This window comes from Nerophis lumbriciformis, linkage group LG02 (assembly GCF_033978685.3).
Source record: "Nerophis lumbriciformis linkage group LG02, RoL_Nlum_v2.1, whole genome shotgun sequence".
NCBI classification, from domain to species: Eukaryota; Metazoa; Chordata; class Actinopteri; order Syngnathiformes; family Syngnathidae; genus Nerophis; species Nerophis lumbriciformis.
Window position 1 is genome coordinate 39,083,950 of NC_084549.2, and position 22,135 is coordinate 39,106,084.

Genomic DNA, 22,135 nt, shown 5'->3' on the forward strand with positions numbered 1-22,135 from the left:
TCTCTCTAAAGCGGCGAGCAGTGTAACATGGCTGTGCTACACCACAGGCCACTAGGTTGTTCTGAATAAAGCCTGGGATATACTCTCGTGTCACGTAACTTGCATGAGCGGCGCCGTTTTGCTCCTCCTCCCGGAGATACTGACATGCACCTCCCAAAATCTGAGCTTCGCGTCCGCAGTGAAGCGGACCACAAAGCTGTGATTGGTCAGCTTTTACCGAGGAGGTTACTGACCACAGGATAGCAGACGTTGTGCTTGAAATGCACAAATTACTGTATGAAATACATTTATAACCGTTATTGTACATTTGCATGCAAATTGATATCATATACTTCATATCTTGATGCGCTCTGAAAATAATTGTCGACTGTGCCATTTTTCAGCTTGTTGTGTTGTTTCGTCCAGAAAAAGTTACACAAAGTAGGACATTCTTTTTAACTTTTATTGCAAATCTTGTGCTAACATGAGGTTTAATTTCAACACATATTTTATTTCGTTCACACACGTCTTTTTCTCTCACACACAACACTTCCTCATTCTACATATTTCTGGCCAGGTATATTCACCTTCACAAATGTATTTTCCTTTGGTTTCGAAGCAATGCGTACATTAAAAGTGACCTTTGTTTCAAACGATTAATTTCAGCTCCAACATTAAAATAGGTGTAACGTCAGACAACATTTGTTTACTACAAGTTTACAACCACTACTACACACAGTGAAGTAAATTATATCTATGTAGCGCTTTTCTCTAGTGACTCAAAGCGCTTTACATAGTGAAACCCAATATCTAAGTTATTGTTATTAAGTGTGGGTGGCACTGGGAGCAGGTGACAACGGTAGTGACTAGGATGGCGGAAGCGGGGATTGAACCCGGAACCCTTAAGTTGCTAGCACAGCTACTCTACCAACCGAGCTATACCGTCCAACACACAGGAATCCCTCTCTCTCAGGAAGATAGTCAACAAGAGTTGTGGTTGCTCACACAGAAAAACTCTGCCCCTTATGGTTTTGTAAGTCATGCGCCAGCCCCCACGGGAGAGCTATAAACAAATCAAGACGCCGTCAGAGGGGACGCAAGCTACGTGACGCGAGAGTATATCCCAGGCTTAATGGTGCGTTCCATTTACCCCAGAAGGTGGAAATCGCAGCTGGGAATAACGTCACAGCCGAGAACGTTCCAGTTACGAGGTCGGAAATCAAGATGGCCACATCTACAAACACTATTCTTGGGCTTGCCTTATCTGAATACAAACAATTTATGGACAAATATGCGCTCCTTCTGCAACATTCAAACATGGTCAATTAAGAGGTAGCACAAAGACTATATATCTGGTAATGTAGAACATATAAAACCCCCCAAAAATGGTTTCTACACTACAATAATATTTCCATATATATATATACGTCCATCAATACATCATACATTTGTAGTAAGATCCAAATACCACACACTAAACAGTGTGCGCAAAAAATATAGTAGCCTGTACCATGAATGGGCGTGTTGCGTGTGATCTACTAAAACTGTGTGTGCAATTGAAAAGTGGTGCAGACCGCCTTATTTAAAAAAAAGATTTTGCCTGCATACAGGGCGATCATTTTCTGCACATTCATGTTATCATACTCCTACCTGTGTGCGCTGTTAACCAGCAACACACATCTATAATCTGTAACACCTTCTCTGAATCGCAACAGAAACATATATGCCAGGGGTGTAACAATTGATCGAACCCTCCACAGATCGATGTTTATTCCTAAATTTCAAGTATATTGATCTGCCTTCCAAGAGACAGGTTTTGATCCAAAATCGTTTTAAGGCCATGGCCACACGAACATGGATACTTAATAAACACATACTTATCTCTGCGTTTAGGCCTCTTGTCCACACGCAAACGCATACTTTCTTTCTTAAAAACGCAGACTTTTGCAAACGCTGGCCAAAGTGTAGAGTTCCAAAACTCTCCGCTCGGCGTGTGCACGACACAGAGACTTGTACTCCTCTGATGACGTCACGGTTGTGCGCTGTCATTTCAAAAGCTCAACAACACGCCTTGAACGTAAACATGCTTCTATTTTCACTTAACCTTGATTAAAAAAAAAGACACATTAAAATTGGCTTTACGATCCTCCCGCCAGCGACCATGACAGTCAGCTTTGTTGGATACGCGCTGTCGGACCTCCAGCTGATGGGCCAACTTTGACAAGCAAGACTTTTTGCTTTGTGTCATAAGAAAGTACAACATTATCTCAGGTTTTTAGTCCTTGTTTAACGACAGATTGTAAAGTTAACTTACATTTATAGCTTCCATTTGTGTAGACGGAGCTGGGCGCGACCGTGCGCGCAACTGTGCGTGCGCATATAACGCAACCGAGCGACTTAAAAAAAAAAAACGTATCCTTCTTCCTTGTTAATGTTAAAGACAATATACAATTAATTGAACATGTATCTCTATATTGATCATTAAATGCATTGTAGCTCTACTAGAGTTTTGCAGCGTGCCCTTTCGGTACTTACACATGCAAAATGGTTTCCTGGGCTTTTTAGTGCGTGCTGATTTTAGAAATAAACTACACTTCACTCTACATGTAATTAGGGATGTCCGATAATGGTTTTTTGCCGATATCCGATATTTCGATATTGTCCAACTCTTCAATTACCAATGCCGATATCAACCGATACCGATATCAACCGATATATACAGTCGTGGAATTAACACATTATTATGCCTAATTTGGACAACCAGGTATGGTGAAGATAAGGTACTTTAAAAAATAAAATTAATAATAAAATAAGATAAATAAATTAAAAACCTTTTCTTGAATAAAAAAGAAAGTAAAACAATATAAAAACAGTTACATTGAAACTAGTAATTAATGAAAATGAGTAAAATTAACTGTTAAAGGTTAGTACTATTAGTGGACCAGCAGCACGCACAATCATGTGTGCTTACGGACTGTATCCCTTGCAGACTGTATTGATATGTATTGATATATAATGTAGGAACCAGAATATTAATAACAGAAAGAAACAACCCTTTTGTGTGAATGAGTGTGAATGAGTGTAAATGGGGGAGGAAGGTTTTTTGGGTTGGTGCACTAATTGTAAGTGTATCTTGTGTTTTTTATGTTGATTTAATAATAAAAAATAAAAAAAAATCGATACCGATAATAAAAAAAACGATACCGATAATTTCCGATATTACATTTTAACGCATTTATCGGCCGATAATATTGGCAGGCCGATATTATCGGACATCTCTACATGTAATACGTCACCATGTTGCTGATTAAATATGTTATAATTCTATGAGTGTTGGGTTTCAGCAGCACAGCCGTGCATTCACGCTTTAAACACTAAAAAAGGGATTCATAATGTTTCCATAGGTCTTTGTAAGTGCAGGCTGGTTTTAAAGATAATGTACATGCCATAGTACGTTTAGTATATCAAAATAAACATTATAATAACAGCGGTGTAATGCCACCAAGTCATCTGTGGCTACTTTTACAGGCTTCTGAGTGGACAAAATGTGCATGACAGCAGGTGTATGTGTTTGTGTGTAGACATAGACACTTTTTAACCACACTTGTGTGGATGGAGATAGTTTTAACACCAAATATGCGTTTTGAAACTCTAAGTGTTCGTGTGGACATAGCCTAAAAGGGAATTAATCTTTTTTACCGATATTACAAAAAGGAAAACATTGGATTTAAGAATGGCATACTTTATATGAAGTTCAGTAAGATTTTATGTATGTTTAAAAGATTTTCCCGTCTGTGGCGTCATCAAAACAAAAATGGCGATTATCTATGGTCGTTTTACAGGGAGACACCCTAGCCCCTTTTCTTTTTATCATCGTCCTCGATTATGTCCTCCGCGTCTGTCTTGATGCCAACAACAACGTGGGGCTGCTACTAAAGCCCCCAAATAGCCGCAGACACCCGGCGAAATACATCACAGATTTTGATTTTGCAGATGACATTGCAATGCCATCCAACTTGTCGGCAGATGCAGAGGCCCTTCTCCATGCTCTAGAGCAGTGGTCCCCAACCACCGGGCCGCGGCCCGGTACCGGTCCGTGGATCAATTGGTACCGGGCCACACAAAAAATTAAAAAAAATATTTTTATTTTTATTTTTATTTTTTATTATTAAATCAACATAAAAAACAAAAGATACACTTACAATTAGTGCACCAACCCAAAAAATCTCCCTCCCCCATTTATACTCATTCAGTCATTTGCACAAAAGGGTTGTTTATTTCTGTTATTAATATTTCTGGTTCCTACATTATACATCAATATAGATCTGCAGGGATACAGTCCATAAGCACACATGATTGGATTTTTTTTATGACCAAAAAAACAAACAAACAAAAAAAAAAAAAAAAAAAATACCATCCACCCCGGTCCGTGGGACAAATTTTCAAGCGTTGACCGGTCCTCAGTTACAAAAAGGTTGGGGACTACTGCTCTAGAGGATGCCGCTAACTGCGTTGGTCTCCTCTGCAACTCCTTGAACACAGAATTTGTCTCAACCAAAACTGCTGTACAACTGTCCTCCAAATCTGGAGCCCCACTTAAGGAAGTTGACAATTTTAAGTACCTCGGTACCAGGATAATGGATTCCGGTAATGACTTCTGTACCAGGAAAGCCCAAGCCTGGAAAGCATGTAATAAAATGGACAGCATATGGAACTCCAACCTGCCCAATTCACTTAAGCTAGACCTCTTCATGTCAGAACCCATCCTCATGTACGGCTCCGAGACCTGGACCCTCAATGCGCGCCGTCACAAACGCCTTGACGGTTGCTATACCAACCTGCTTCGAAGGGTTCAAGGCTTGTCGTGGCAGTCCCATCCCACCTTGGACCAAATATACGGCAACCCACCTCGAGCAAGCACCTGTCTGAGCCAACGTCGTGCACAGTTTGCTGGTCACTGCTTCCGTGCCAAGACGGAGCTGATATCACAGGAAACAATCTACCAGGGGTCACCTCACCTACCCCGAAGTAATCGCACGGGACACTGGGATCCTTGTTTCAGAGCTGGGCTCTGCCATATGTGACCCCGACTGCTGGCGGAGGGTTGTGCAAGGTCTCTTGGCTACGGCCGCACATTGATGATTGATGATGATGATGATTGTTGAGAAAGGTCATAACCAACGCAAACGCCACAAGACAATAGTGTACTATCCGTGATGTGTGTCTGGTGCTGTTGTGTCTGATGTGTGCGAGAGTGGCAGAACGGCACACAGTGCTGGGCATTTCAATATCATAACTTTCAACAACAGCACGATTGGAAATGCAAAAATAAATACAAATGACACAACACAATGATAAAGCATTAAAAGATTACAGTTGGTACAAAATGCGGCTGCTAGACTTTTGACAAGAACAAGAAAGTTTGATCATATTCCGCCTATACTGGCTCACCTGCACTGGCTTCCTGTGCACTTAAGATGTGACTTTAAGGTTTTACTACTTAAGTATAAAATACTACACGGTCTAGCTCCAGCCTATCTTGCCGATTGTATTGTACCATATGTCCCGGCAAGAAATTTGCGTTCAAAGAACTCCGGCTTATTAGTGATTCCCAGAGCCAAAAAAAAGTCTGCGGGCTATAGAGCGTTTTCTATTCGGGCTCCAGTACTATGGAATGCCCTCCCGGTAACAATTAGAGATGCTACCTCAGTAGAAGCATTTAAGTCCAATCTTAAAACTCATTTGTATACTCTAGCCTTTAAATAGACCCCCTTTTAGACCAGTTGATCTGCCGTTTCTTTTCTTTTCTCTTCTGCTCCCCTCTCCCTTGTGGAGGGGGGGGGGGGGGGGGCAGCCCTTTGAGACACTTGTGATTTAGGGCTATATAAATAAACATTGATTGATTGATTGAAAGCCGCAACACAACTTTCAAACACAGAAGATGCGGCCGACACAATGGAAATGACAGCAGTGCAAGTTACCGCGACACACCGACTCCCAGAACACAAGCAGAAGTAATTTGATGAGAAAGATAGAAATACAAGAGATGGATCAAGGAGACTATGGAAGGTAGGAAGTGAGGGACCAACACCATCTACAGAGATGAGGGAGCATACATGCTTTCACACACCAGATACTGTATGGACGGGTCAGTGAACAGGGAATCTATTCTTAAAATGTTAGTTACGCTACTCTGATTGAAAATTGCTTTTCCCGAGGGTCCAAACACAATACTGTCATTTTTAGGAAAACTTAATTTTCTAAATGTGAGCACAAAGGATTTCCTCCTGTTAATTCAACCTTAAGTATTGGTTACACTTTATTCAAATAAAATGTGAATGCATTGTCCAGGAGCCACTATTTATTTCACAGTCACACTGCTTGATTTGTTTTGCTAAAAAGTTACTAAATTGATTTCAACTCACAGTATTGTTTCAAATCGCATGATTCTAAAAAAATTATATCGTCCCTGAATCGTATCGGCAACCACAAATATCAAATCAAAGCGAAACGTTGTTATAAGGAATCTTTACAGCCCTCATAAATGCACACTGACACTTAATTATGTGCGCGATGCTCCAGATCGCATCACCAGTGCATTTGTGAGTCTGGAATCACTCAAACGCAAGAAAATGCACAATGAAATATGTTTCTCCATGAAAGAGACATGTTATATGAATAGATTTCCTGAATAAGAAAAAGAAAAACGAATAACATTTAAAAAGGGGCGGTATAGCTCGGTTGGTAGAGCGGCCGTGCCAGCAACTTGAGGGTTGCAGGTTCAATTCCCGCTTCCGCCATCCGAGTTACTGCCGTTGTGTCCTTGGGCAAGACACTTTACCCACCTGCTCCCAGTGCCACCCACACTGGTTTAAATGTAGCTTAGATATTGGGTTTCACTATGTAAAGCGCTTTGAGTCACTAGAGAAAAGCGCTATATAAATAGAGAAAAAGAGAAAAAAATAAATAATAATAAAATAAAATAAATAAACGCCAGTAGACACCAAAATGCATCAACTGAATTCATTTTAATCAGCCCCATATGTCATCCAGCGGCAATATACTTATAAATGAAAATTACTGAATAGACAATACGCCTATTCTTCTTTATTTCTGATCGTCCAAAATGTTGACACACACACAGAGAATGGAGGATTCTCATCTGTCCATCGTCTGTCTTTGCAGTGTGACCACTGATCCTGCAGCCGTGTGTAACCGCGATAAATAAAATGCAAAATAGTGTTCTCAAAACAGTGATGAGTGTTGATAAATCACCTTGCGTGTGCTGTATAATATATTTGCATCTTCTCCTCCTAGTATTTTAGGCGTTTTGATGATCAGCACGTATATTGCATATTAATGAAGACAGAGACGCAAAATGCCTTATTCTGCTCACTTAACAGACGGAATCCACTTCACACACATATGTTAGATCAGCTTTGTGTGTGCTATCAGGTTTGCACATGTTTTAGTACATGCAACTCTTTAGTAAATCAGGCCTTTAGTGTGACTGAGAAGTGTTTTCTGTGGGAAAAAGTGCCTATTTTTAGAGACTTTTTAAAAACCTTTTTTTAACCATAAATCTGCGAATTTGTGGGGTCGGGATAGGTACCGATCACATTTGAATCAATACAATAGTGATTTTTGGGTACTGGGAATTTGATACCGATACCCAATGGTACAAATTGTAGGTACTTTGTGTGTGTGTTAATAAATATTAATTGTTCATGATAGTAAAATAAAAAATGTTATTGCAACATTTAAAAATTAGCTGACTGTGATAACTGCTGTCCAGTTGTTAAAATCAGTCCTCATTATCATACCAGGAATCGCTGCCAGTACCCAATGGTACCAATTTTCAGTACTTTTGTGTCTGTTAATAAATATAATTGTTTATGATGATAAAACAATTTCTTTTATTGCAACATTTAAATGTGAGCTGATTGTGAAAACTGCTGTCCAGTTGTTATAATCAGTCGTCATTATCACATTTCTGGGTGTCGTTTGCAGGTATGATGCTAAGTTGCAATTGAAAGTCTAAGATATTAGATGGCAGCAGTGGTTTTTATGGCTCTGGTTTATGGAGTGTTGGTCATTTCAGTTGTTGCTGTCTGTTGCGCCCTCACAAAGTGTTAAATATTGTACTAATCATGCACCAGCTGTTTGGTTGTTACGTGCGTCTTAGCAGTGGTTTTCATAAACAAATTTGAAGGTGTTAAAATTAAAAAGGTTAAAATCGCTATTGCTAATCAGTAGCATGTCAATAGCAAAGCCAATTGTGGAAAAGTAGAGCCTTACTTAATGTGGGTTTGATTACGTATTTTTTTTGGTTGGCATTGGAAATAGCAACATTACCTAAAGGTAGTTTGGCAGTTTGTCAGTGCTGCTGGAGTGATCACCAAGTGACCAAGTGCGATGAGCCCGATTAGTCGGCAGCCGGGCGTGACGCCACACGCAACCCAGGTACTGAAACATGGCACTGTTGGATTTTACGAGAATCGGTGCACGGTAGGACCGGTAGGATTTGATTGGTGCCAAAATAGTACCGGATTCAGTACCCATCCCTAGTCGCGACTGCTGAATTGTTATCGTACAGTTTCGGAAAGCATTATTACACACATTATTACACATTAATTTGATCATTATCATTGTCTGTCAATAATCTGATGGAAAACTTGCTTTGGAATCAGAAGTTGAAGTGACAAACATACATACAAGTTCAACAAACATAACCTTTTACTTTGAAGGGTCTCAATGACAAAAAAGAAGAAGCTTAAAATAATATAATAATAATATATATAATAATATAGAGCTAAGAAGGGCCTTTGCATGCATATAATATGCATATCATTTTTGTTCTGTTAAAATTTATTGACACACATTTTTCCAGACTTTTGCGGGCTATATAAAATGATGTGGCCCACAGAGCCTGAGTTTGACACATGTGGCATGTATGGATTCAATCCTATTGTTAATCACTTCAGTATAGGATTACTGCAAACATGGACAAACAATGTATGAAATACTCTTTCTTTTGAGTGGTTTCAAATTGGCAAGTCGTTGCACAAGCTTTCATTCATTTATTTTCTTTAGAATGGTGGACCTGAGGCAAAGGGCATCTCAAAGTGTTATTAATAATATAGAATAGAGTTATATAGTACATGTACACACAGGAATCACTCTGCTGCTTTATTTATGAACGAAAAAGGGATAGTTTCCAGTTCGCCAGACCAATTGAAGCTTCATGTATGTTCAATGTACTTCTATTTGTTTTGTTAAAAAATAAACCCTGGGCAAGGCACTTAACCTATTTTGCTATATTGTCACCAACTGTTGGAATAAGCTAAATAGGTCAAACCCCGCCAATATGTTCAACACACTTTTGATGACATGAGTTCAGCTTTCTATGCCTTGTCCAAAGAAGTTGTTTTAGAGGAAAAAAAAAACTAGTATATAACCTGGAAATATGCATGTTCCAAAACGGAGTATCTGATGCACAACTCAAGATGAAGCAATGGTAAAGCAGTGGAGCTATGAGGTGTCTGGGAACAGGCTTCAACGCCCCGGAAAGGAGCTGCTGGTGCTGCCACAGTGTAAAAGCATTGAATTGCATCCAGCAACCAGGTCGTAAATCAACTGGCTGCTAGCCTTCCTGGAAGGAGGTTTTCATAGGCTCTGCTCTGGGTCAAGCACAATAACCTGCAACCCTGCACATCCCCTCCCCCTATAGGTGCTCGGATGAATGAAGCTGTCCTCTTGTCCACCAGGGCTGAGATGATACACCGATATTTAGGCACTGCTACCTATTTACACGCCCCGCCGAGTCAATCTGCTTTTAATCCAAAATACACATGGTTAACAACGTTTAACTTACTTGAAAGGAAGACAAATGAAGTGGAGAATGTTTAAACAAAGAAAGAGACAGAGTAAAGCTACCGAAACTGGCATGATTAATCATTTTCCAATTATATGGATGAAATACAAACCTGCCTGTTTAATAAGTGGCAGAACAGTCTAAAATAAAGTATTGTATCAAGCATGCACATTTTAACACCACTATGTGTGCCTCTTTCGTAACGCTACGCTACTTACAATACGTTACTTGCACGATATGACCTTCTGTCTGAGTCTGCATTAATTTTGAACCAAAAAGGGGCCCCAACAAAGGTAATTATTTTTTTTTTGGTTGGCTTAAGATCATTATGGAACCATCCCAATTTGTTAGTGGAAACTAACAGTAACAAAACACACACACAATTAGGGATGAGTACCTTTCACATTTTAATCAATACGGTACCAATTAGCGTTACTTGTGAATCGATACTAGTACTCAAATGTACCAATTCTTTTGCACTTTTGCGTGTGTCTAATATGTTTATAAATGTCAATTGTTTAAACATAAAATCACATTTTTGAAACATAACATTTAACTTTGAGCTAGACAGTTTATTGTGTTGTTTTCTTACATTTCTGAGTCTCATTTGCAATTACTATATAGTATTCTTTGCATGCAGTTGCAATTCCAAGACGTTGTGTCGTAGTGTATAGACTATGGTGTGTTGCCTAACCCAGGAAGTATTCTCTGTCGTTAAGCTGAATGTGCCAGTCTTTTTTCATTCTTTTTTTTAACCTTTATTTACCAAAGGAAAGTCCCATGTAAGTATTGTGTTTATTACAGATCAGCTGTTTGATTGTTAAGTGCATCTTAGTTGTAGTTTTCACTATCAAATGTGGAGGTGTTGAAATTGGCATGTAAAATTGCTAATGCTAATCAGTAGCATGTACAGTATATGGAAGAGCCAATGTAAATTAGCAACGAGCAGAGATGGGTAGTAACGCGCTACATTTACTACGTTATATCTACTTGAGTAACTATTGGGATAAATTGTACTTCTAAGAGTAGTTTTATTGCAACATACTTTTACTTTTACTTGAGTATATTTATAGAGCAGAAACTCCGCTGCATTGATCTACATTCAGCTCGCTACTCGCTACTGATTTTTATCGATCTGTTAATGCACGCGTTGTTTGTTTTGGTTTGTCAGACAGACCTTCAAAGTAGGATCTATCGCATGCCTGCGTTTCATCCAATCAAATACAGTCACTGGTGACGTTTGACTCCGTTTCACCAATCAAACAGAGCCAGGTGGTCACATGACCGCCTGGTCATGTGACCGCCGCTGAAACACAAGGTTTCAGCGCAAAACAACAACAAGCTTAAGCTCAACGTCAAATTTGAGGAAACACATTGCGGTAAGTAACGTTAGTAGATTTTTTGTCTGTCACCGTAGGCTGATGTTAGCTTCCCTGCTATGAATCACTGTCAAATGTACATCGTGTGGGGACATTTATTAACGCACTGCAGCCTCATAGACAGAGACACACACACACACACATGCACACACTCACGCATGCATACAAACACCAATCAGAAGTGCATCAAGTGCAGCCCACACCTATCAGTTTATGGTTTGAGTAAAGGCTAACTTATTTTCTTTTGTAATCTCTGACTACTGAGTCTATGGTGCTGTTAAGTTATTGTGGCTCAATTTGCCTTAATTTTTTTATGTTAATGTATTATTATTTAATATATGTTATTGTTTTAGTTGCTTAAGAGATATTCCTGGCTCTGAATTTGCTCATTGCTATTTTTATGTTTTTGTGCATTATTTGTTGCCGTCATCATTAAACGAACAGGTTACTCATCAGTTACTCAGTACTTGAGTAGTTTTTTCACAACATACTTGGGTGACTATTCCTTACTTTTACTTGAGTAATAAATCTTTAAAGTAACAGTACTCTTACTTGAGTACAATTTCTGGCTACTCTACCCACCTCTGGCAACGAGCGAGCGCATTTTGGAAAAGTGAAGCCTCAGCTTATTCTACAATTAAGCGTTTTCTGTCGGACATGCTTGCTTTGTTGGCATGGAAAATTGAAATATTACTTAGAGGCAGTTTGGCTGAGCTGCTCTGAGGGCTGGTTGACTGCTTGTTTTCTCGCCACATGTTTGAATATGTGCCCTGCTTACAATGTCACATCAAGAGCAACAAAGGTATCACAATATGGTACCATTTGATTTTAAGTGAATCGATACCCAGTAGTACCAACAGAATTCGGTTGATACCTATAACAGTACTGGATTTGGTACTCAGCCCTATACAAATCCAATTGGTGGGGGTTGGAAAATCCATATCCACTAGTGCCACTGGTTGTATTGAGAGCAGCGGCTGGAGAACAGTGAGATTAGGCTAGTGTTATTCACAGTCAACTAAACTACTGTGCCAAATCTGAACAAAAACGGCAATTGTCATACTAAGCATCTGCGTAAACTAGACAGTGCTAAGAGCCTCTATTGAATTTATAAGATTGCTTATGTATCTTATATATATTGTTAACTTGAAAACATTGTTCTCACCAAGCATAGTCAAATCTACAATGTATGTATACAGTGGGTGATTTTTACAAGACATGCAGAAAAATAACCACTAAGCAAACCACAATCCAGTGTTTAAAGGATTTGATTTAACATATATTCTCCAACCCAAGGACTAAATTGTCTTATCTTTGTAATATATATGGGTTTTGTTTTTAGGCATATGTTTAGGAGCATTAGTGATTTGATGTGTGAAAAAACTAATTCCACAATGAATGATCTGAAATGGGCTCTTACTCTGTCTGGAGCAACTGCAGAATTTTGCTCATTTAACACCCAGTGTAGTGCTTCACAGCTTGGATACTGTCAATCAGCATGGGTGATACTACACTGCTAAAGTGTTGCTAAACAGAGATTGAGTTTAATACTGAGGGGGTTAAGTAATGGAAATCATTTATTGTATTTTTCGGACCATAGAGCGCAGTTCAGTACCCAATGATTTTGTCTATTCAGGTCTATTTCCATACAAAAGGCGCACTGGATTATAAGGCTTATTAGCCCTTAGTTGCACAACTTACTAATACCTACTCTTCCACGAGTGGGGTCAAAAATGACCCCAATTAAAATCCATGTGTTTTTGCAATAACCGAGTTGTTATTCTTTAAAATCTTTAAAATGAAGAGTAGTGAAATATTTTCGTATTCCAGGTATTCTTCATAAAATGTTTGTGACATTAGGCCGTTCACATTTTTTTTTTTTTTCATTAATAATAAAGAATTACTACCCACTCTTTCACAAGTGGGGTAATTCCTATGGAATCTTCAATGAATCTTTAATTCTTAGGAACTCTGACTGTCCCACTTACACATCTGATGTCATCTCTTATATCGGATGCAACTTTGACTGTCAATACTGTCCCACTTACACATCGGATGTCAGCAGTCCCACCACTCAGGAAGGTGACATATCTGATCCACTTAAGACTGCAAGATGACAGAAAGCTAATGAGTTCAATCTGGAACCTTTTACATTATTATGGCTAATTATAGATGTAAAAAACATGGCAGGTACATTATACAAGATGGTTATGTTTAACCCATGAGTTTTGCGTTGTATCTTTCAATATGTGTGAGTCAAATGTGTTGTAAACTCTGAACATTGTAAGCTAACATGGTACATTCATTTTATCTGCTGCTTCTCCTGCCAAAAACGGCCATCAAACATAACTAGTCACATGACTCTCCTGCCAACATGGTCACTAACCTCTTAAGGCCCAGGCTGTTTGTTTACATGCTTTTTCTATTTCTCTTTGCTATTTGGGCTTATTGGACCCTAATTAGAATAAAAAACTAAGAATCATCTTTTTATATGATGTACTTAGTCCATAAGAAACAAACGTGTACTTCATGTTTAGTGACATGCTAATTCTTATTTTTACACTTTTTTTTCCAAATTCCATTGTATGATATACTCTTCTGACACCACCAGATGACAGTATAAGTGTCCACATAAGGGCCATAAGACCCCAATTCAGTAGTGTACATAAGTTTGGAAATAAGAGCTAAAAGGTGCTGTCCACGCATGTGGCCACTAAGGCCTTTAGAGGCTAAACGAAACTAATAACCTGACTCTCCTGCCAACATGGCCTTCAAACACAGCTGGTCACATGACATTCTTACCAACATGGCCACTAAACACAACTAGTCATATGACTAGTTGTGATTCCGATAGTTATCGGAATCTATGAGAAGCAAATACTTGCATAAACTGTCTTTACAAGACATACACACACACACACACACGCACACACTAGCTTGTGTGTATGTATTTGTGGCCACAAATGTAGCTTACCACCAACTACGTTTAAATGTGGAGTGCATGTGTGATGGCTTCTCAGTTCTATCTGTAGAGTGATTTGAGTGGCTAAAAAAGCGCTTTAAACTTTATTATTAAGCACATACTAGGGGTGGAACGATTCACAAAATCGGTTTTGTGACAAAAGTTTTCAGTTTTGTTCAGTGTACATTGTTGTTCTTTTTAACACCCCAGAATACCATATATCCCAACAATCCACCATTATCATTTATCAAAGGTCTGGACAAAAATATTTTATGAAATACAATTTAAAAATAGCTCTTAAAAGCTCTTACCCTTTAATTAAATGCAAAAAGAAACCTACATTTATTGATAGGATGCATCATCAGACAATTTTGCCAGTTTTTCAGGTCAAAGCATAATAATGTTGTAACTTGAAATAGGTACCTTTCACATTTGATACGGAGCCAATTCCTGGTACCTGTGACTCGACAATACCAATTTTCAGTACTTTTATTTGTATTAATAAATGTTAATTATTTCAAAAAAAGAAAAACATTTTTTTAAATTCATTAACATTTAACACTGAGCTGTGTTGTCAAGTTATCCTGTTTTCTGACACATCTGTGTCTCATTTGCAAGTACTGTACAATACATTGTTATATACCATATACATTTTTCAGCTCTTTGGAGTAAGAGATATGTTTCGTAGTTATTTGTGTTTGAGTTGGCCGCATCAAGGTCTGAGCGTGGTCCGGTGGAAGGCAGGAAACTCATCTGAGAAGTGCTGCGAGGCTCCATGGAGGTGAGAAAAAAGTTTAGTTTTGCAGGGAGCGGTTGAGTGTTTGTGAAGAGGTGCTCTTGCCTAACTATCTAATAGGGGACTATCATCTGTCTTTTTGATGGAGTTACCTACAGCATATGTTAGAACCTGCACAATAGTACGTATACAGACCTTCAAAGAAAGTTTAATGTGTAGATTTCTTTTTTACTTAGTGCTGTTAAATAGAAAAGATGGTTCCCACTTGGAAGTCCCCTCATTGCCTGTACAAAATGACACTGATCCCCTGTTAGATGGTATGGAGCGACACTTAGACTCCAGCATTTATGTATTCAATAGGTTAGAAAAAAATGTTTAGTGCTGTCTCTATAGTAGATAATAAATAATAATGGCGTGGCGAAGTTGGTAGAGTGGCCGTGCCAGCAATCGGAGTGTTGCTGGTTACTGGGGTTCGATCCCCACCTTCTACCATCCTAGTCATGTCCGTTGTGTCCTTGGGCAAGACACTTCACCCCTTGCTGCTGGTTAGCGCCTTGCATGGCAGCTCCCGCCATCAGTGTGTGAATGTGTGTGTGAATGGGTAAATGTGGTAATACTGTCAAAGCGCTTTGAGTACCTTGAAGGTAGAAAAGCGCTATACAAGTATAACCCATTTATCATTTATCATTTATCATTAAATAAAATATTTAATTGTGATTAATCGCATGATTGTCCATAGTTAACTCGCAAATTAATCACACATTTTTTTAACTGTTTTAAATATATCTTAAAATGATGTTTACACGTTTTTATATTATTATTAACATGGGAGTGCACAATTTGCTTGCTTTATAAAAAAATGTAACTGTACATGTTGAGAAACATATCTGACAATTGTGGGATCTGTGATTCACATCAATAGAATATATTTACTGTTAAAGATAGATTCTAGAGCATTTCTTTTTATACACTATTTCACTAGAAGGTCCCCTCTTGTACTGTTAAGACTGACAGAAGCAACAGTTGCTGTTGGCAAACACTCATTGAGTGAAACAATAGGCACAGACAGCACCCCTGCTGCAGTGAATGGAGTCCCCTCTTAGATATGTAAATATCGCTTAAGGATTCAAGTCCCCTCTTGGCAACTTCTTTAAAAAAATAAAAAAACAACACATTTTAAGTTATATTATGACAAAAGTACTTAAAACTAAACTCTGTGTTATGTTTTTGTATTTTTAAAATGACCAGAAAAAGAGGTCCACACTTGGTCGAAGAAAACCGATAGTCCCCTTTTGGCGAAGTAAACGTGTATGTGTGCACGCGTCCCCGTAAACAAATTTCCCCAGACGAAAAAAATGCCTCTCCTCACGATGAGAGCATTCCAGTCACATTATGTCAATTTCCACGTTTAATAGTGGTTTCCATTTTTTATTGGCTAATTCCTTGATTACAGCCGTAGTTCTGTTAACAGAAACAAACAACACATCTACTTTGAACCGTGTCAGGTTCGTTGTGGCATTGCTTTGAACTAAGTTCCGCCGTGCCTTGTTGTAGAAAGATAGCAGCAGAAATGACCTGACGGATAATGAATTGTATGTATTAAATACATTTCACAGGCTCTACAAATTCCTGGTGTATTTTTTTTTTCAAACTAAACATTATATTGGCGACAAGTTGACTGACAGGTTTCTACCCAGTCTTTGGCCAAGTGCACTCAGAGGGCGAGCAAACTTTCACATTAAGCAGAGAGGATCAGGAAATGTCCAAATGTATACATTTTAACTAAAGAAAATGTTAAAAATGACATACATAAAATACATTTATAACAGTACAATGAATCAATATTGATGTTTTTAAAATGTTATACAATGCCTCTCTTGAACACACATCCCTTGTATGCATCTATTTTGGAAAGTGAGGGAACAATAAGTGTTGTTGTCTTCATCCATCCTTCATCTGTTTAATTATTCTAAAATTAATAAATAGCTTGTTTTGCTTTGACACATAACACATTCTCTAGCCTGGTCATCACATGTTAAAAAAGGGACAAAGGTGGTCTGAGTTGCCTTTGGAATCTATGAGAAGCAAATACTTGCATAAACTGTCTTTACAAGACACACACACACACACACACACACACACACACACACACACACACACACACACACACACACACACTAGCTTGTGTGTATGTTTTACATCCTCTTAGTCATACCGGCTGCGGTGCTTTATGCCAGCCTAAAGCGTCTCTGAGTCACACCACGGTCAGCACATTAATGATAGAGGATACAAAAACTAACTGTAAAAAATCCAAACATGAAGAGATTACATATAAATCTGTTTTATACATTAATAGATGGAACGATATGAGTTTAAATCAAGTGTAGTAGCAGGCAGATGAAACCATTATTCTGTTTGTGGCAGAGGTCCAAAAAGGCTGGAGCCTAGCATACCTCAACGGTGATGGTGAAGTACGGTACACCCAAGACTTCAACAGGAATATTAGCCAAAGAGGTGATATGTTCTTACCTGTGATGCACTATATAGGTGATGATGGAAGCAAAGAGGCAGAGCAACATGACTGCCGTGCAGGCATACACGACCGGGTGCAAAAACTCCCCAGGGTATGGGGGGAAAGACAGCACCTTCTTCAGATCCTGGGGAATAAAGAGAAGGAAAATTGCAGTAAGAGAAAAGTCAGCAGTACAGAAAGACAAATAATAACAAGAATTGGGTGTGCGTGGTGACAAGATGTACATATATCTAGAGTGCACGGTGTCGCCAAGTGACAAAGTACACATGAATTTTAAGCGTTTATAACGATGTCAAAGCTCTGTTGATTGAATATTCAACCCAAGTTTCTACAGTTTACAGAATACATTGCATTTGGGGCAGTTTGCTAATACACTAAGAATGAGTGGCATATTGCAACAGGATAAGCTTCCAAAAGGGAGATGAAAATAAAACAGTCTTGGCACAAGACACACAAAAACACATGTTTGTGTCTTCTTCCAAGAAGCATTGTTACCAGGCTATTAAGTCCTCATCAGCATCACAGATGACCGTTTATTTCAACATGAGGCCGCTGAGAGCAGCATTTCTGACTTTCTGTGCCATGCTGCTTCAGTTCTAAGCTGGAGACTATCCAGGATGACTGTGGGTGAAAGTCAACAGACTAAACCCTGGATAGGATACTGGTCAGTGACATTAGTCATACTGTAGACCAGTGGTCATCAACTTTTTTTAGCCCAAGATCACTGGTTTCAGCCACTAAGGCAAGATCTACTCTCGCCCCCAAATACTATATATATATATATATATATATATATATATATATATATATATATATATATATATATATATATATATATATATATATATATATATATGTCTTAATAAGGTTATCCAAAAAATAGTGCTCGATACCGTAGTAGAGCGCAATATATGTATGTGTGGGAAAAAAAATCACAAGACTATTTCATCTCTACAGGCCTGTTTCATGAGGGGGTTCCCTCAATCATCAGGATATTTTAATGGGAGCATTCACATACCATGGTTTGTATAGGGAACAGAGTGGGTGGGTACAGGCTGGTGTAGGAGCGTGGTGATTGGCTCATGTGTTACATAGGAGGTGTTTCCGTCTGTGGCGGCATGCTGATACAATTTCGCTGCGCTTGTTGAGGGATGACAGGTCTGGACGGTATATGATAAACAGTTTCTCTTTCAAGCATAGGTTGCATCTTTTATTACCACTATTGTAAGGTGTGCTGGATGCAAGAATTTGCCATGTTATTGAATATTCAACATTATTGTCTTTGAGGTCCCAAATGTGTTTGCTGAGTTCTGTGGTATTCCGCAGGTTTTGGTTCCTGAAAGAAGCCTTGTGATTGTTCCATCTGGTTTTAAACTCTCCCTCGGTTAATCCTACATATGTGTCGGATGTGTTAATGTCCTTGCGTGTTACCTTAGATTGGTAGACAACTGATGTTTGTAAGCACCCCCCGTTGAGAGGGCAATCAGGTTTCTTGCGACAGTTGCAGCCTTTGTTGGTTTTGGGGTCGCTCTGTCTGAGGGCCGACGGCTCATTTGCAATTGTTTTGTTGTGGTTTGAGATAATTTGTCGTATATTGTTCATACAGCTGTAGCTCAATTTAATGTTGTTCTTGTTGAATACTTTTCTTAGGCTGTTGCCTTTGGGAAAGTGTTTGCCAATCAGAGTGAGGAATTTGTGGCCAATGTTAGTTGAGACGTTTTTGCTGTATGGGGGGTTGTACCAGATGATGTTGTTTCGTTTTCTGTTCTTTTTTGGTTGGTTTCCTGGCGTGGGTTCATAGGTGAGGGTGAAATTGTATCCGCTTTCATCAAGGGCTTTTTGGTACGGGGGGGTTGCTTGGTCAAATTCAGCTTTGCTAGATGACAGCATCGATAGCCTTTTATCAATTCCGGTAGGTATTCTTTTCGTGGTGGTGGGTGGGTGGTTGCTGTCATGGTGCACGTATTGGAGTGTTGTGTTGGATTTCGTGAATGGTTGGTAGCTGTTATTTCTCAGGTTGAAAGTGACGTCGAGGAAGTTGACGGTTTGCTTGTTGGCTTCAATCGTGATCCGTAGGCCGTTCTCTTTGAAAATTTGGCATATGCGCTTCTTGGTATTCTCGCTGCCCCTTGGCGAGGCGCGACACACTGCCAGTCCGTCATCCCGGTAAATACCAAGGTTCAGGTTGAGGCTAGCGAGCTGGGAGAGGAGGAAACTCCCAACGAGTTCACACGTTTCTGCTCCGTCAAAACTTCCCATAGTGACGTCAAATGTTGCATTGTTCTTTTTTTGCCATGGTGTACTGTTGTGGATGAGAATGGAGTTTTTTGCGTGGATGATGATGTTTCTTTCGTTGCCTGTGATTGAGTCGTAGTCTGAGGCGAAGTCTAGTGCTTGAGTCAGTAGGTCTTGCGTGATGGAAGGGTAAAATTCTTCGAAATCGAAGGAGATAAAGTTGTGCTGTTGTTTGTCTTGGATGTTGTTGAACCATTTGATTAGTGCTGCTGTATTTCTCCATTGGTTGAGTGGTGTTTTGTCCTTGATTTTTGTGTTGACTCTGTCCAGGATTATTTTGCTGATTTTTCCTGACGGAGCAGAAACGTGTGAACTCGTTGGGAGTTTCCTCCTCTCCCAGCTCGCTAGCCTCAACCTGAACCTCGGTATTTACCGGGATGACAGACTGGCAGTGTGTCGCGCCTCGCCAAGGGGCAGCGAGAATACCAAGAAGCGCATATGCCAAATTTTCAAAGAGAACGGCCTACGGATCACGATTGAAGCCAACAAGCAAACCGTCAACTTCCTCGACGTCACTTTCAACCTGAGAAATAACAGCTACCAACCATTCACGAAATCCAACACAACACTCCAATACGTGCACCATGACAGCAACCACCCACCCACCACCACGAAAAGAATACCTACCGGAATTAATAAAAGGCTATCGATGCTGTCATCTAGCAAAGCTGAATTTGACCAAGCAACCCCCCCGTACCAAAAAGCCCTTGATGAAAGCGGATACAATTTCACCCTCACCTATGAACCCACGCCAGGAAACCAACCAAAAAAGAACAGAAAACGAAACAACATCATCTGGTACAACCCCCCATACAGCAAAAACGTCTCAATTAACATTGGCCACAAATTCCTCACTCTGATTGACAAACACTTTCCCAAAGGCAACAGCCTAAGAAAAGTATTCAACAAGAACAACATTAAATTGAGCTACAGCTGTATGAACAATATACGACAAATTATCTCAAACCACAACAAAACAATTGCAAATGAGCCGTCGGCCCCCAGACAGAGCGACCCCAAAACCAACAAAGGCTGCAACTGTCGCAAGAAACCTGATTGCCCTCTCAACGGGGGGTGCTTACAAACATCAGTTGTCTACCAATCTAAGGTAACACGCAAGGACATTAACACATCCGACACATATGTAGGATTAACCGAGGGAGAGTTTAAAACCAGATGGAACAATCACAAGGCTTCTTTCAGGAACCAAAACCTGCGGAATACCACAGAACTCAGCAAACACATTTGGGACCTCAAAGACAATAATGTTGAATATTCAATAACATGGCAAATTCTTGCATCCAGCACACCTTACAATAGTGGTAATAAAAGATGCAACCTATGCTTGAAAGAGAAACTGTTTATCATATACCGTCCAGACCTGTCATCCCTCAACAAGCGCAGCGAAATTGTATCAGCATGCCGCCACAGACGGAAACACCTCCTAGGTAACACATGAGCCAATAACCACGCCCCTACACCAGCCTGTACCCACCCACTCTGTGCCCTATATAAACCATGGTATGTGAATGCTCCCATTAAAATCTCCTGATGATTGAGGGAACCCCCTCATGAAACAGGCCTGTAGAGATGAAATAGTCTTGTGATTTTTTTCCCCACACATACATATATATATATATATATATATATATATATATATATATATATATATATATATATATATATATATATATATATATATATATATATATATATGTGTGTGTGTTTGAGTGTGTGTGTGTGTGTGTGTGTGTGTGTGTGTGCGTATATATATATATATATATATATATATAAAAATATATATATATATACAGTATATATATGTATATATACAGTATATATATATATGTATATGTATATATATATATATATATATATATATATATATATGTCTATATACAGTATATATATATATATATATGTGTATGTACTGTATATAATGTATATATACATATATACACATATATACATACACATACTATATATATATATATATATGTATATATATATATATATATATATATATAAATATATATATATATATATACACATACATACATATGCATATATATATATATATATATATATATATATATATATACATGTTTGTATATATATATATGTATGTGTGTGTATATATATGTATGTATATAATTATATATACATATATACACATATATACATACACATACTATATATATATAAAAAAAAATATATATATATATATATATATATATATATATATATATATATATATATATATATATATATATATATATATATATATATATATATATATAAATATACATACATATGTATATATGTACAGTATATGCATTGATCAGATCACTGATAATATCACGGTAAAGGTTAAAGC

General features: G+C 38.6%; 1 protein-coding gene across 4 annotated transcripts in view; it reads right to left on the bottom strand.

The window, feature by feature from the left end:
- The window catches only part of adgra1b (adhesion G protein-coupled receptor A1b), a 522,173-nt gene that overhangs the window by 65,929 nt on the left and 434,109 nt on the right, over positions 1-22,135 (bottom strand). For all 4 annotated transcript variants that reach the window (XM_061962586.1, XM_061962578.1, XM_061962594.1 and 1 more), the window contains one exon: positions 17,460-17,587. In XM_061962586.1, coding sequence (XP_061818570.1) covers positions 17,460-17,587 — 128 coding nt within the window. The remainder of the gene's footprint in view (positions 1-17,459; positions 17,588-22,135) is intronic.